This window comes from Bolinopsis microptera, chromosome 11 (genome assembly GCF_026151205.1).
Source record: "Bolinopsis microptera isolate Bmic1 chromosome 11, MBARI_Bmic_1.0, whole genome shotgun sequence".
Lineage (NCBI taxonomy): Eukaryota > Metazoa > Ctenophora > Tentaculata > Lobata > Bolinopsidae > Bolinopsis > Bolinopsis microptera.
In genome coordinates this window covers 16,480,454-16,497,925 of record NC_087082.1, presented here as the reverse complement: position 1 = coordinate 16,497,925, position 17,472 = coordinate 16,480,454, and the positions used below count along the sequence as shown (strand labels likewise).

Below are 17,472 nucleotides of genomic sequence, written 5' to 3'. Positions count from 1 at the left end.
TGGGTTATAATGTGATATATTCACATGGGATTTCAAGTACAGATCCCGAGTACACGAAAAGGAACATGCAGTTTTGTACATACTTCATGCAGGAGGAATTACGTTTCATTACACATGCATAAACATTGTAAATCAGATATAATACGGCAGGTAAGTGAAAGCGTCAGTATTCAGCTTGTCACTTGTCTTAAGTATTCAGTGACCAGAAAGATGAGCGAATATAAGGACTGTGCATGGCAGTAAAATAGTCGCACTGACAGTATCGTCAAGCTGATAGTATATTCGCACTGATATAAAAGTATAGTCGCACTGGTTGACTGATAGTATAGTCGCACTGATAGTAAAGTCGCACTGATAGTATAGTCGCACTTACGAAAGTCTGTCATGGTCAAGAGTCAAGCAACAGTCACTGTACTACAACTATCCCACAAATCATGGTGCAAGTCACAAACCAGGAGAGACGTCGCCCAGACTGAAGGATCTAGGTATTGCGGAGTGACGGAAGACACTAATGGGATCCGCGTAGGTTTCTGTAAGAGGATTGGGAAGAGGAGACCTACTAGCTGGAACTACACTGTCACTCCCCCTCCTCCTCTCGTAGCTCCGTCTCAAGTCAGGATTCTCGGTATCAAGAGCCAGATCAAATGCAAAGGAGCGGGGTCTTACCAACTCAACATTGTCACTATCAGGCTGAACTTGGTGTGTAGGAGATCGGGGTAGGTTGATGTAACTGTTTCTGGTAAACTTGGCGACACTAGTTGGGTTAGTTATCTCCATTGTGTCCTGTAAGTTGGAGGGTATGGACTGTTTCCAAGTCTTTACTGGGATGGCAGGTTGACTGGCACTCCTGTCAAATTTAGGTTTATACTCTTTTTTGGGGGGAGGCGTGGAAACACTTTGTAACCGAGGCGGTTTAGACGGTGTAGATGGTTGAGAGAGTAGGTCACTGTTTGTGCGGGGCAGGTTCACGTAGCTGTTCTGTAGATCAGATAGTTTGGAAGGTGGTGGAGGTGATAGTTGAGATACTGGTGGTGGAGTTGGATACAACTGAAACTCTGAAATTAAGGGGAAATCTAAGGTTATGTGAATAGTAAGGAGGTCTAAACAATGTCAGTACCTGGTTTGTTGAGTCTGTCTGCATTCTGGTATTGTCGTCTATCAAGTAAATCACATTTTTCATGTGGCACTTTGTCAGGTGATGTAGGGCGGCTGCCAAAAAGTGGCACTTTGCCAGGGGATGAAGGGCGGCTGCCAAATAATGGCACTTTGCCAGGGGAGGTTGGGCTAAAGATAGAACCCCCGGAACTTTTCCTGGGTATATACGGAGTTGTGTGGCTACTTATACGTCTAGTTAGTGCAAGCGAGGAAGGAAGTATAGGTCTAGTCGAGCTTGAATGTCGACATCTAGGTGAAGTTGGTGGTGATATAGGACAAACAGCTTGTCTTGGCAAGGCGTAACATCTAGGACGCTCAAATACTGTGTCACATTTTCCTGTGTCAGGGTCCATGTCACAAAGTCTGGTAAAGTTGTCGTTATTGTTATTGTTTATATAGTCCCTTTTATTTTCCATTATCATGTATTCAGTCTCGTCAGTGATTGAAACAGCACGTGACATTGCACATGACATGTTACCTTCAGGCTCAGGCGACCAAACTTGCTCAAAAGTACCAATTCGGTGTATATCTGGGTGTAACAATTCATGAGTGTTACATGTAACAATTTCCGTGTGTTACGTTTTACATTTTTAAAGGGTCTATCACTGTCCTCCAGGTACATTGACTAACAGGATTTTGTTTACATCTTGATAACACTTAATATAATAATATAAAACTTAAAACTACAATTTAGGTACACACTCAATGTATCCACTGAAATTTAGAACGGACTTAATAAGCTCTTTTAAACAGCTGGTGTTCTTCAGAAACAAGTGTGGTACCTTCTGGGGCGACGTAAGTTGCTTCTGGTATGGTTGTCCGTCCAGGCTGCGGCTCCCATTCATACTGGAAAGTTATTTAATTAGTTAACAAGCTCACCAGTTCACAAGGCATATCGTACCCAACATTATTGAATACATGACACACAGATTGTTATCATTTTCATGTTTTCCTTTATTAATTCAGGGCCTTAAACTGGGTGTAATAAGATAAATGTACTCACAGTAGCAGGGGCCACCATTCCCGAGTGCCCTTTATGGCTGCTACCCCCGGATAAGGATGGTGCGAAGGAGCCAGTACCACTGGTATTTGCTGACCCTGGACTGTCACTGTGAACCTTGATTTCCCGGTGGAACCCTGTTCAGGATAAACTGTAAGGACTGAATTTCTGGAAATTATTTTATCAGTATGAGCGAGTTTGTTTGATTCTATAATTTAGAAAATTCTTTTGTCGCTAAGTTAAATCAGAAACAGTTGTTAGCTATGATGTGCAGAATGAAATCACAGAAAATACTGCAAGGTGTACCTTGATCCTCGCATACTGAACTGGATTCGTCAAGTCCACTGTCCGCTTTATCCCCTCCAAAAAGGCCAGGTTTCTTCTTTGTCCTTCTCCCCGTGTTTTTCCTTAAATCTTTTTCTATTTTTTCGTCGCAACTTCGTAGCTTCTTCAGTATTTTGCTGAAAAACAATGTACATTTAATATCAGTTACGTTCATCAGCTGTACTGCTCCAGCGATTTGATTTAAACACGTGAAATAGCTGACGCGCGCATTGAGCCGCGCGTTTTATACCTACCATTATAAACTACCTTGTAAAACAACTTGAAAATTCTACTTCCTAAATCCGCGTGTCGTATAATTTCCCTTCCCAGTAGTACAGGGTTACGGTTTCATCCGTTTGACGTAACTCGAAAGCAAAACGAGACGATAAATAAATTCCTCAAGCACATGACTATCGTATTAGATGTCAGCGTGAGAAAATAGATTCGAAAATGAGACAAAACTCACTCGAAATCATTTTCCTTTATCAAACCGAATCTGGAACAGTCGCTTTTTTTGAATCCCTGTAAACGAAGAACTGTTAATTTTGAAGAGAGTCACAGCTACAGAATAATCGAGGGACAATTTCAGTTGTCCTAAATTTGATATACAATCCGCATCATTACGCACAGGTAGCCACACAGGTGGTAAACTGATGGAATGTTATGACGTAATAAGCCGTCCATTTCTACGAAACCACTAGAAACTCGGTCAAAGTTAACAAATGCTACACATTTATATTTAAGATCAGTTAGATAAAACTGATCATTTTGAATACCACTTTTTCATACAAATTATTCAAAATGACCACAGATGATTTAGTTACCAGCATAGTTTCCCCGTTGATAGCCTCCATTTGAACATACACTCGGAGTGATTCCGCTGAGGTCAACTGAAATAATTGAGTATAGAAGATTGGAAGTACATAATATATGATCATGAGAGGTTGATAAAAGGCTCTTTTCCTTTATATTTTGTTCAGCAAGGTGACAAGGGAAAATACTTCAATTCGAATAAACCGTTAAGAATTGTAATTACAATATCTCAGTGTTCCTCAAATACTAAGTCAATAATTCGAATAGCCTAGTTCTTTAACTGTAAACATTAGCTGTAAACGTCTGCTGTATTCAAACCAAAAAGTGTCCTGCCATCCAACAGGCCCACTCTTAAATATCCTTAGATAGTATAAACAATCTCCCACTCGTTTTAGCAATCCCTAAACAAATCCCAAACTATCCTTCCTATAGCCAAAACAGAGGTGTAAAATTGAACTCTCTGATAACCAAAACAGAGATGTTAAAATAAACTTTCTGTTTCCCTAAAACTCTCTGCCCTTAACAATATCTTTAACTATCCTCCTATAGCTCTATAGCCAAAACAGAGTTGTTAAACTGAACTCTTTGATAACCAAAACAGAGATGTTAAAATAAACTTTCTGTTTCCCTAAAACTCTCTGCACTACCCTGCTGTACTAAATGTCGTACACTAATAAATGCCCTAAAATACTACGGTAAAATACTGTTTAATGTCTAGTACTAAAACTGCTAAAACGAGTATATAACATATCCTCCCCACAAAATTTTGTGGAAGTTCTCCCGTTGCAATTGCAATGGATAACTTTACAAATTCTAATATATATCAAATCTACCTACAAAGTGTTTTTTAAAACCCACATAAAATTGGAAAAAAAAAATGTGTCTCTCTTGCTATTAAAAGTTAAAACTGGCACCAAAGCTGCCCAAAATTAATTTCATCACCAAGTTGAAAATAACCATGTTCTAATTGATGTCAAGATTAGTATTACTTTAAGTAAAGTGTTGTTATGATTCAAACTTAATGTAAAAAAGAGGTGATCAATCTCCCGAATACGGTAAGAATCAACACTCAGGTCGACCTAGTAATATAATAAGACTGTTAAAACGAAAAGGTAACAACAAGGTTGTTCTTTTCAAATCCCTGATACCGTGATTTTACTGTAAATACTTTAACAAAATACCATTGTGCACAATTATCAAATATATCACGCAAATTACCGTTCCAGTCTATATGACTTTATTTTAGTCATTTCCGACATTTCTCCTGTGATTAAACATACTTCGGTTTATTCTTTCTCGGTCTGAGTTCATACTTTCTCCTCGGATCTCTGCCGTCTTCTTCACGACTTATGTCAGCAAGAGTAAGTCCTCTACTATCTATTTCTCCGAATTGCATATTGCCCTCTCTGCTCGGTCCAGCAGATGCGGCCGCTACTTCCGGACTAGAGTCAATGTTTTGAGATTGACTTGAATCTAGTGCATCGTGAAAAGATTCGGTGGTATCTGCACTTAGATTTAATTGTGGATCTTCTTCCTGACGCGGTACATCGTTGAGCGATGAGTTTACTATCGTGTCATCCAATCCTCGTTCCTCCTCTTCCACCACAATGGCCGGATCTCCACTCCCAACTTCAGTTTGTGGTACATCATTTCCAGAACTTGTGAGATTCACTGGTGCTGACGCTTTTCCTCCACTTTTACTGATCTTAGATGAGGGACAAGGAATTCCTTGATCCCTCTTCTTCTTCCGACTTCTCGTGATGATGTGATAATCATCTGAATCATCTGAATCACTATCAGTGACCACGCTCACTTCACTCATGCTGCCTTCACTTTCCCCAGAACAACCGTTGGGAAATCCCACAGCCGCTCCAGGTGATAGAATGCTCACCTCACTCACGTTGCCTTCATTTTCCACAGAACAGCCGCTGGGAAATCCCACAGCCGCTCCAGGAACCTTGGTGAGTGGTTCTCCCCCTTTATAAGGTTTCATCTTCGTGATGCTGGTTACCTTCTTCTCCTGTCCCACCTGGACAATGTAGTTCCAATCACTAAGCTTCTCTACTATCTTGTATGGGCCCTGAAATCTGGGAGCAAACTTGTGTCCAGGTCTTTGAACCAATAACATGCACCACTCCCCACTCTCGAAAAATGGTCCTCTTACTCCTTTATCGTAGCTCGTCTTCATAAACTTCGCCTTGACAGCATTGTTCGCAGCTGCTTTTCTAGTCACCTCAGCTCAGCTATATTGCGATACAAATTGTATGCAAGAAGCTGTCTAGAGTCACCGTCATCTATTTCGGAATAAATCTGCTCTAATCTCTCATCATCCTGTATGTACAAGTCTCTCACACTCATGACTTCACGCCCAAATAACAGAAAATTGGCTGAGTATTTGGTCCTAGTGGATTTCAAGCTATTGAGCACAAACACTATGTAGTTAATCCACAAGTCATAGTCCTGCCACTGATTCTCATTTAGACATGTTCTCATACAAACATTGATTTTCTTGTTGAAGGCCTCAGCTCGTCCGTTGGTCTGACATTTCCACGGAACTCCGTGTATATCCTTAATGTTGAACATTTTTAAGACTGACTTGAACAAAGTGCTCGAGAAACTCGGTCCTAAGTCGTGTATGATTGTAGACATGACTCCAAATTTCAGGATCCACTCATTCACGATAACCTTAATGGCTTCCTCTGTGCCTGTAGATTTCACTGGCTTGCACACCACATAGTTAGAAAACATATCGACCATTGTTAACAGTGCTGTATGGCCCCTTTTCGTAGGCTTCTTAGATGGCTCTAAGTAATCAATGGCAACACACTGCCCAAAGTGGCTATAAACAATGGGTTTCAATGGAGCTTTCTTGAAGCTGTGAGGCTGCTTACCCTGTGCACACGTGATACATGCTTCGCAATATAACTTGTAAAGTTTGCGCTGTTTGTAGAAGTAAAACCTCTTCTGGCAGTGTTCAAGTGCTAGATCCGCACCCACGTGGCAATTGCCGTCGTGGTACGAATGTAAAACTCTGTCAATAAGTGGCCTCGGCACCACAATAAGATCTCTGTCCTCCTGTCTGTTAGTGGGATTTACCCATCTGCGATGTAGAATCCCCTCTTTGACCGTCATCATGTCAAAATTTTGTCTATAGTGACAAAGCTCAGCAGAATCCCTACGGTAACTGACATTATCTGGAGGCTGCCCACTTTCTACCCATTTAATTACTGTTGATAAAATTGTATCATTAGCATATTCTCTCCGAATTTCTGCCAGCGTAATGGGCTGCTCAGGTAATTCTATCTCCGATTTCAGCACCCGTGTAATGTGTGTCCGTGTGTACTGTTTCTCTGATACCTGCTGCTTACTCTCAACTTTGTCAAATGAATCATTTTCTCTCTCTACCACGATGGATTTGATCGATGCAATTGCATCATCACTGGTCTGCGTGGCTACTGACGTGGTCTCTATTTCCACAGGATTCCGACTCAGATAATCCGCCCACTGAATATCATTGCTCTCCCCGGAGACATGCACTACCTTAAACCGGAAAGACGCCAAATCAGCCAGCCTTCTTTGCATATAACTATTTTCTTTGCGAAAAATAGTCGTCAAGTTGAGCAAACTTTTACAATCTGTAATTACACGAAATGAAGTATTCTCCAAATATATTCTATAATGAAGCAGGCTGTAATACAATCCCAGGAATTCCAATCTACTGGCTCCTAACTTCTGCATGTGCACTGGCACAGCCTTGGACCAGTACGACATAACTCTCCGTTGTCCATCAATTAACTGCGTCAGCATTGCACCGTGCCCTATCTTGCTGGAATCCACTGTGACCTCATATGACTGGTTTGGATCGTTGTACTCTGGTATTGCTAACGTAGGGGCCTGACACATGGCTTGGATTAAGCCCTTGTACGCAGACTGACAGTCAGAGTCCCATTTGAAAGTGACCCCCTTTTGTAACAATTTGTACAAAGGTGCTGCAATGGAACTGAATCCCTTAATGAATCCACGATTATAATTCAGGGCACCTAGAAATTTCTGTAACCTTTTGACAGAATCTGGAGGTTGTAACTGCTTGATTGCTTCTGTCCTCTTTGGATCGATCCTCAGTCCCTCTTTGCTGATCATATGTCCCAGAAACTTGACTTCCTGTCTCATCAATTGGGTTTTACTGGTGGAGATCTTGATCCCGCCCCGTGACAATCTTGCCAAAATGAATCGAATCCTCCTCAGGTGCTCCTTTGGACAATTGGAGCCTACAAGGATATCATCCAAAAAGCAAATCAAAGAACTAAAAGGAACTTTTGAGAAAAGGTAGGACATGCACCTAGCGAATTGGCTTGATGAGCTGGTCTGGCCCATGACTAGTCGTGCCCACTGGTACCTGGATCCGTCATGGTGGGTAAATGCTGTGAGGGGCCGATCCTCCTCCCTCAACCTAATCTGATTGAAGCCTTTAGTGAAGTCAAAGCTGGTTAAGAACCCGCACTCTGACATTTTGTCCATGATTGTGTTAATTCTAGGCAACTCAAAATTGTCAGGTAGGGTTTGCTCATTTAGCTGGCGCATGTCTTGAACCATTCTGTAAGAATCTGTTTGGCCCGGCTTAACCACCATGAATACACAAGAATTCCAATTACTGTAATGACATCTCTCAATTTGACCCGATTTGACCAAATTCCCAATTTCCTTGTCCATGTGAGGCCTCATTTTGTAACTTATGTCTCTACTCGGGACCCACTTTGCAACATAATCTCTTTTAAGCCGGAGATTAGCCTCATAAAATGTTGCTACTCCTAGATCAAACTTGTCTCTCGAGAAACAATGACTGTACTCAGCGAGTAAGTCCTTTAACTCAGCCTTCAACTGTGGCGTGATGTCAATATCATCTACCCTGAGTTGTTTATATAGACTTTCCATATCTCGCCATCTACCGTTCTCTCTATAGATCTCTTCCGGCACTGCATCCTCCAACCTGGGTATATTGATCGCAGCTGAATAAGCTTCTCCCCTTCTTACTTTTCTTACTCCCCTCACCATATTAGGAGTTTCTTCCATGGGTTCCATGAATCCAATAACTCTGTTCTTGTTGATCACAACATCAATAGACATGGGATTTATACATCTCAATGGTATTCTGTTGTTGCAAGAAAATGCAATTGCATTTTCCACTGTAACTCCAGTCGATTCGACCAAGTTGCGACTACCGAAGACAATACCTTCATAGTTAGACCCCTTACTTCCCCTGGGATTGATCTTCCCGGTCAGATACACTACTGAATTCGCAGGTACCGTGACGGACTTGCTACATTTGACCTTACAACGATTTACCAACTTAATCGGTCTATCGATGAACTGTTCCTGGCCGTAAGTAGTTGTTAAAAGTTTTTCCGGGAGATATATGCGTGTCTCAAGCTTCCTTAGTAGGTCGTTTCCTGCTAAGATATCCTCCGAAATTACATCACAGGCCACAAATTTGTGCGTGACCGATGTACCAGCAATTTTGACCTGTAACTCGATCTCCCCTCTCATGGGAATGAGTTTATTAGAAAGGCCAGCAACTCTTATTCGGGAAGGTCTAATGTGTTGCGTCATATTTAAACGGTCAATTAACCGAATATTCACTAAACTAACGCTTGCACCGGTATCTGCTAATACATTGACTGCAATGTCCTGGCAACTACCTCTTACTATTATATCGGGACACTGTGGTTGCACTCTAGAGCATTCCCCTCTGAATACGCCCTGATTTGTCATACAATTGTATGGATCCACCCGGACGCCTGTACAACCACTTTCTAGTTTAAAGAATTGTCAGGAAACCCCGTGTTGCCGGTCTGGTGAAAATTACCCCGCTGCATCATGTTTCCTCCTCTGCTATTCCCCTGATTACGTGCATAATTTTGGCCCCGATAATTATTAAAGCTTTTATAGTTTCCCTGATATGCAGGTTGGCCATAACGACGAGAATCAGATTGATCTCTTTTAAATGTACCTGTATTTCCATTGTACTGTCGGTTGAATTCTCCACCGGATCTTCTTCTCGCCCAGCAGTTAGCTCGTACATGTCCGGTCTTGTTACAATTCCAGCACGTTATGTTCTTGTAACTCCGCCACCCGTCTCGCTCTCTATCGTGCACTGGTCTGGGTCTTGACGAGTTTCTGTTATCTCCTTGCCATTTGTCCCTCTTTTCACCGGACCAAGATCTCGATCTGCCATCCCCCGTAGGTCTCTGATAAGTAGCTTCTTTTTGCTCCTCCCGACTATTTTGCCTCGAAAATGAGGGGTCGTGAACGGTTGGCTCGTCGGAAAATGCCGTTTGTTTCATAATCGAAGAAACGGGAATTTCTCTATCGTTCTCATTCATCATCTTCTCAACGCCTTCTATTTTCTCTGCCAATTTCACTGCTTCCTCAAATGAAGCGAAGCTGGCTACATTGAGCTGCTGCATCATATTTTTGCTCCTTACTCCTCGTAAAAGAGCCAAAAGACAATTGTCTTCCGCCACTGTTACATCCAAGTAAGCTACATTCGACTTCGCCCTCAGTCGAAAAACGTACTCACCTATATCTTCTCCCTGCCGCTGACGACAGTTAAGCAGTTCGTTTTTAAGTGCTGTAGCTTCGTTGCCATAGATGGCTCGCTTGTAGAGCGCACAAAAAAGCTCAGGATCTTTTTTCTCCCTATCACTCAGCTTGACTGCCCTCAATACCGAATAGGTTTTATCGTCCACACTTTGGAGCAAATGCTCATTCAGTAATGGACTCTTCAATCTGGTTATTCTCACGTATGAGAGAAATCTCTCACAAAACATGGAAAAATCTTCTCCTTTTTCAAACCTCTTCAATTTAGCTGCTCGGGATAATTTTGAATTCAAAATTTTCCCTGATCCGTCATGATCATTCTCGCTCTCGTTATCCTCCAAATCCGAATCGCCCACTTCGAACACCTCTTTTTTAATCTTTTTCTCCTGCACTTTGAGCTCTTCCAGTGCGGTTCTGATTTTCTCTCGTTCAGCTTTGATTTTCTCTCGTTCAGCTTTGATTTTCTCCAACTCCTCTTCTGCTTCAGCCGCTGCTGCAGCTTGTTCTTCCTTGTCACTGCCAATAGTCATCTATGCTCAAATCACTGCGAGGGTATTATCCAATTGATTAATCAGGCTCCAGTTGATAAAAGGCTCTTTTCCTTTATATTTTGTTCAGCAAGGTGACAAGGGAAAATACTTCAATTCGAATAAACCGTTAAGAATTGTAATTACAATATCTCAGTGTTCCTCAAATACTAAGTCAATAATTCGAATAGCCTAGTTCTTTAACTGTAAACATTAGCTGTAAACGTCTGCTGTATTCAAACCAAAAAGTGTCCTGCCATCCAACAGGCCCACTCTTAAATATCCTTAGATAGTATAAACAATCTCCCACTCGTTTTAGCAATCCCTAAACAAATCCCAAACTATCCTTCCTATAGCCAAAACAGAGGTGTAAAATTGAACTCTCTGATAACCAAAACAGAGATGTTAAAATAAACTTTCTGTTTCCCTAAAACTCTCTGCCCTTAACAATATCTTTAACTATCCTCCTATAGCTCTATAGCCAAAACAGAGTTGTTAAACTGAACTCTTTGATAACCAAAACAGAGATGTTAAAATAAACTTTCTGTTTCCCTAAAACTCTCTGCACTACCCTGCTGTACTAAATGTCGTACACTAATAAATGCCCTAAAATACTACGGTAAAATACTGTTTAATGTCTAGTACTAAAACTGCTAAAACGAGTATATAACAAGGTAGGGGTACTGATATCTGGATATTATCCGGTTGGAAGAGACAAGGACAAGTGAAACAAGGAAGTTAGGAGTAAGGGCAAATTTTCGGCGTCAACGCCATCTTCAGGCTCAAATTATTTGTTATATAGTAGTGTAACAAATAATTTGAGCCTGAAGATGGCGTTGACGCCGAAAATTTGCCCTTACTCCTAACTTCCTTGTTTCACTTGTCCTTGTCTCTTCCAACCGGATAATATCCAGATATCAGTATTTCAATCATGAGACTAATAAACAGCGAACTACTCCGTTATTTGAGAGGTAGGGGTCACGTAAGATTATTATCTATATCGTTATCTATATATATTATTGTGTATATATCTCGACTGAATTGCAAGCTACTCAGCGCATAATACTGGTAGATGAGATGAAAATCAAGGAAAAGGAGAAAAGGAGAGTAGGATATGTTGATGGTATCTACAGTATCACATGATGATAACAGGAGAGATATGTAGAGATAATAAAACCTATGATTCTCATGCCTGCTTTAGTCAAGATGACCTAAAAGAGGCTGTTAAATTTATTATTTATAACACTTATGTCGTCTTCGGTGGGATTGTATTCATACAAACCAAGGGTATTCCTATGGGTGGAAATTCAAGTTCCCCTATAGCTGATCTCACTGTTGGCAAAAAGGAATTTAATTATATGAAACGTTTACTTCAGGAAAAGAAAATGGGAATAGCAAAGATATTATCCAATAATAAACGATATGTTGACGATTTATCTATTATTAACTACCTTTACTTTCATAAATTGATTAAAGATATTTATCCTAATTCATTGGAGATGGAGCGAGCTGGTTCCAATAATAAAATCATTAACTACCTTGATTTAAATATTAATATTTCCACAGAAGGACTAGAAATATCAGTGTATAACAAAACTGATGATTTTAATTTTCATGTTGTATCCCTTACATTTCCTCACAGTAACATCCCAACCGAGGTTGGCTACAACGTTTTTTCAAGTCAAGTTCTTAGATATGGTAATGTTTGCACTAGATTGGATATCTTTACCTCCCATCTTCACAAAATATTCAAAATTCTAATTGATAGAGGATATAGCCGTGATAGACTGATTAAAGGCATTAAACGTTGTCTGAGGAAATATGATAACGTTTTCAGGAAGTTCGGTATTCTAGATGACCGTAACATTATTAAAGAACTCCCCTGATATCTTTTGATTTATTGAAACACGGGTACTAACTCTGCTAAACTGAACAAATTCTGAAACTTAGGTGAATAAGTGTACAACGTGCTAAACCGAAGTTCAGACTGACCAGTGAAAATGGGCGAGCGTACCAAGTGTCATTTTAATTAGAAGTTTTAGTCAGTGATTTATTATTGAAGCTTGTAATTACAATATCTAATGCTCCTATAAATACTTTAATTAATTGTTTGTCCCGTTATTCTTTTTCCTTCCTCTTTTCCTTGTCATCCCCTTTAGTTTTAAGATTCTTGCTATAAATGGCTACAGCTAACACTATTAATGCTAAGTACCAAACAACAAGTGGGAGGTGGATCGTTGGTACCATTAAATCGATTTAACACCGCAATTCCAGTCGCAAGCCTGGGACCACTACTAGCATAGTCACAACATCTACAAAGCTGCCATATAGCCTGACTGACAATTTTCTCGACTGACTGACAATGTTTCTTCTTTTTCCCCATTTAGAATACAAAGATTAGTACATTTTAGCTTATGATTAATATTATATTTTTACCTATAGTTTACTTAGATGTCTACTCAGGAAAAGCATTATCTTGTTGTGTAGTTGCATAACTACTTTACTTTTACTACTGTTACTACTTTTACTACTGTTATCTGCTTGTGCATAACATGATAAGTAGGAAGTTAGAAAGTATAAAGTTAGAAAGTAGGAAGTTAGAAAAGTAAAACTATCTATACTAGTGTTACAGAAATGTGTATAATTGATGCTATTATTGATAAAGTAACAGTCGCCTATGGAGCAAGACTTAGATTAAGGTAAGTTAGAGGTATAAAATATGTGGCAACTTTGTGGCAAAATATGTGGAAACTTTGTGGCAAAATATGTGGCACTGTTGTTATAGTTGCTAATTTAGTTTATTAAACAAGAGCAAGCAACACTTTGCAGTACACATTCAGTATCAGTGAAAAAAGCTCCATTGACTGATAAACTACTGTTATATAAACGTTGTATCCTGTGACCGAAGTGATTGGGCGACATCTGTCCGACAGGAGTCGTTTTTGGCGACATCTGTCCGACTTTCCGATCACATTTGCAATTTCGGATCACATTCGTATTTCACAAGCTCACGGGTAATCTTGTGACGTTGCTCCCACTGTTCTAACGCTGATGTGATCCATCGAGAACAAGTGTTAATACTTTAACATAATACACGTAATCTAACAAATAAACCCTGTTTATAATGAGATAACATGATTCCCGTACTGTAGTGCGACACGTACCCTTGTGTTGCACGTACCCTAGTGCGAAAACCTCCAAGATCGACACTGTCGCACTACAGTACGCTACATGGACTGTAGTGCGACACGAACTCAAGTGCGACAGAGAATTTCCAAGGCCTTTCCAATTTCGGACAGATGTCGTTTTTTCTGGTAACATGAGTTGGACAAGAGTCGCTGTCGGACAGATGTGGTGTTACCGACCGGATAAATGAAGTAACATGAAGTCATTTACAAAACCGCACCTGGAATTTCAATTATGCCATGGTACACATTGTAAAATACCTCAGATACATAGAAACTGAAAAGACCAAAGGTATATTTGCTTAAATTGAAGTTCTCTAAATATCTAGTTAGTGACATAGCCTTTCGTAACAATTGAAAAATGAAACCCTCCCAACTCTTCTTTTTCTTTAGAACAATTTATTAGCTATTAATTTGTCCACAGAATAACTAAATAATTCCAATGAGTACTCACATATGTGTTTACTCACTGCTTGTTTTTTTTAAAGCTAAGAAAAGAAGAATAAGGACCTCGTAATGTTTTAGAAATGGAAATGGTGTTAATCTAACTATTTAATAAAAGTATTAAAACTTGAATTCATTTGCTCACATCACTCACAGTCAGCCGCTCTGACATGGTTAACCACCTTCCTTGTGTTGTTGGTTAATCATATGAGCGGGATATCAATAGTAAATACCTCATTTCATTTTCTGTTGTCTTCTCTTTTTGTCAGATATATCTCATCTGGATGTGAACACCAAGTCCCTTTTAATTGGTTTACTGTGAAGAATTTTAAGAACACTGTATAGAGTATATATTATAATATATATATAATATATATACAGTGTATATAACACTGTACAGTGTATATAGCACTACTTCATGATGCAGTGATAAGATCAGGATGAGAGACAATTTTGACTTCTATCTTTCTATACTTGGTGTAGAGTTCTATTACTTCTATATTTTGTGTAGAGTATCGACTATCAAGTTGTGATTTCATTAAGAATGCGGTGTTTTAACGACTCATTATAAGTATATAAGTTTTCGATACTAAATTGACAGAACTGGGAATTGTTAACGAACACTGCTCAGGAATTCCACATATTTCACATTTCACGCTTATTTTGAGTACTAAGAAAAGTTCATTACACACGTGACAGGTAAGGACAGACAGTGTTCACTGCTTGTTATTGACCATACATGGTGGTGTGCAGTAGTATAGGTACTAACAATATATTTCCGATATACACATTCATTTCACTTCCTAGTTCCTTCTTCAGGCTGCTACTATACTGGGTTAGTTCTAACCGTCACTTTAGTAGATACAGTGTTAATTTATAGTAACTTAATAATGTATATAGTCAGTACTGTATGACGTAGAAATGTCGATACGTTATTCAGCTATTTATTTCCATTAGAATCTGTCTTCACTGAGTCTATTCAGAAACAATCAGAAATTTGAATAAAAGAACTATCAAATCATGAGACTCAAAAACACTACACGAATCCACCAGATTAGTCAGTACTTTTCATACGTATACGGTGTTAATTTCACTGTTCGTACAAAAGTAAATGTAAGCATTGTTATAACTTTTTTGTATTATTATGTAACTTATTTGTATTATTATGTAACTTTATTCGTCATAAGTAAACATAAAATTACATTTTAATGATCAAAGAAGAAAGCTTTAAAAGTTTTAAAATCTGGTGCTGTGTTAGCGGAGAAATAAAATAGGATAAAGTCTAGACCAAACTCCAAATATTAACTATCATTTTGCCTCAGACAACTGAAAGTCAGAAAGTGGTCACTTTATTAAACGAATCCTGCAAAAAGGTTAAACACGCCAGGTTCATATATCTGAAAATCCATAAATCTGTAGATGTGGATACTGGTGGGGAGGTGGACCATGTTTTTTTTCTGACATGTGACTGTTATTAACCAATCGGATTCCAGTACCGTAAATACTGGCATCCGATTGGCTGATACTGAGTATTGACTGATCAAAACCCATAATCACTGTCACGTTTCAAAAGAAATATGGACTAGACCTATGGATCTGCAAATCTGTAAATTTGTACATATTTTAATCTGCAAATCTACAAATTCCTAATTATCCGTAAACCCGGGTCCCAAACACGTGATGTAGTGTTAATACCAGTGGAAACACAATTCTCGGAACATGTCTAGATGTTGTACATTACCGTAATGTTAGAAGCGGAATAAATACCTACAGTATATGAAGACCTGCAGAATTTACATTCGCTTTTATTTTCCATACCTGTTCAGTGCTCGTTGCTTCCTTTCAGCGAGCTTATCTTAAAGACGTTCTTAGGTAGTTCTCGGGTAGAATTACATGTTATCATTATCATATTAAAACTGGTGCTGATAACCATCTGACTACGCAAACAAGCTTGTGAGCTTGTCACACTTTTGCTTTTGGCCCCACATTCCACAATGTATCACTACACTATTTACTTTATTGACACCGTATTATTGAGCTGTATTATTACGCTCGTGCAACTATTGTAAACTTATGTTAGCGTATGGGCAGAAAATTGCGTAACACGATATTACAGTACTTTTCCAGAAAATCAGTGCGATTAGTTTTGTAATCGCACTCCCTGTCTGGTCACAAGTTTCATTTAGCCTGGAGGAAGAAAAACCGACAAAAGATATAAGTGGCCGTTAAATAGGCCAGAAGTGGAGTCATCATACTAATTATAATACGAATTATAATACGAATTATAATACAAATTATAATACAAATTATAATACGAATTATAATACGAATTATAATACGAATTATAATACGAATTATAATACGAATTATAATGCGAATTATAATACGAATTATGATACGAATTATAATACGAATTATAATACGAATTATAATACGAATTATAATACGAATTATATACGCTAATCTAACTGCATATAATGCGATTACACTATGAATTGCATGAGGCGCAGCGAAGCCGAGTTCGATTATTGCTGTTATTTCACGAGGCGCAGCATAGTGCAATAACTGGTGTAATCGTATTATACAAGCAGTTAGATTCGCGTATAACTCCACGCATCTGGTGTTATATAATCGGTGAAATTAGTTTATAATCGCACGGACTGTGTTGTTAGTTGCTCTAAAAACAGTGAGATCGTGAACTAATCGCACTGTTTTGAGAGCACTGAGCAACTCAAAGAAGAGCGTACTTCAACCCGAAACCTCCTCCGAGAAAAAAAGTGACGTCATCCGCCGACTCTCTCTCCGTTGATTTGTACAATCTAGTAGCTCCACAAAAATGTCTGATAACCACCTCAACAGAGGGTCAAATACAGATAAGAAAAGTAAACATAGGATAACCGACAACCGTCCGATGCTCATTGCTCCTGTTATGTGATTGGTCGGATCTGAGTCACGTGACATAACTCATCGATTGCTATTGGCTGCTAGGATGGGATGGACCGAGAATCGGCCCGTCCCTATTATATGCAGTTGTGATGATTGTTTGAACGTTTTGCTTGCCTGCTGTGGATTTTCAGACCACCCAAGTACCACCCGTTAAATCACCTCTGAAAGCTATTAATATATCACAATTCACAGTATCTTTCAGAAAATCAGTGCGATTAGTTTTGTAATCGCACCGAATATGTTTTCGGTTGCTTTCAAAACAGTGCAATTAGTTTTGTAATCGCACTCCTTGGAAAAAACTTGTGCAATTATGAAAATAATTAGTGGCCGTCAAATAGATCAAAAGTGGAGTTATATACGCTAATCCATCAGCTAAGAGCATGATCTTTCCTCAAAATAACCCCAGTTTGTCCAAATTATATTTTTGATTAGGTATTGAAATCCCGTTTAAATTCCGTATTTCGAGTAGATTGTAGAACAG

The 17,472-nt window shown here is 39.2% G+C and overlaps 2 protein-coding genes across 26 annotated transcripts in view; one reads left to right on the top strand and one right to left on the bottom strand.

Annotated features, from left to right (window-relative positions):
• LOC134823167 (small ribosomal subunit protein eS7-like) overlaps positions 1-17,472 on the top strand; it is a 98,010-nt gene that overhangs the window by 57,124 nt on the left and 23,414 nt on the right. The window lies entirely within an intron of this gene.
• The window catches only part of LOC134822641 (uncharacterized), a 28,675-nt gene that overhangs the window by 10,564 nt on the left and 639 nt on the right, over positions 1-17,472 (bottom strand). For 13 of the 25 annotated variants that reach the window (XM_063833784.1, XM_063833786.1, XM_063833787.1 and 10 more), the window contains exons 2-8: positions 3,304-3,369; positions 2,946-3,001; positions 2,462-2,616; positions 2,159-2,292; positions 1,938-2,001; positions 1,634-1,684; positions 453-1,055 (exon numbers count right to left, since the gene is read on the bottom strand). In XM_063833784.1, the coding sequence (XP_063689854.1) occupies positions 453-1,055; positions 1,634-1,684; positions 1,938-2,001; positions 2,159-2,292; positions 2,462-2,616; positions 2,946-3,001; positions 3,304-3,369 (1,129 nt within the window). The remainder of the gene's footprint in view (positions 1-452; positions 1,056-1,633; positions 1,685-1,937; positions 2,002-2,158; positions 2,293-2,461; positions 2,617-2,945; positions 3,002-3,303; positions 3,370-17,472) is intronic. The other 12 variants (XM_063833801.1, XM_063833802.1, XM_063833803.1 and 9 more) reach the window with 3 other exon arrangements.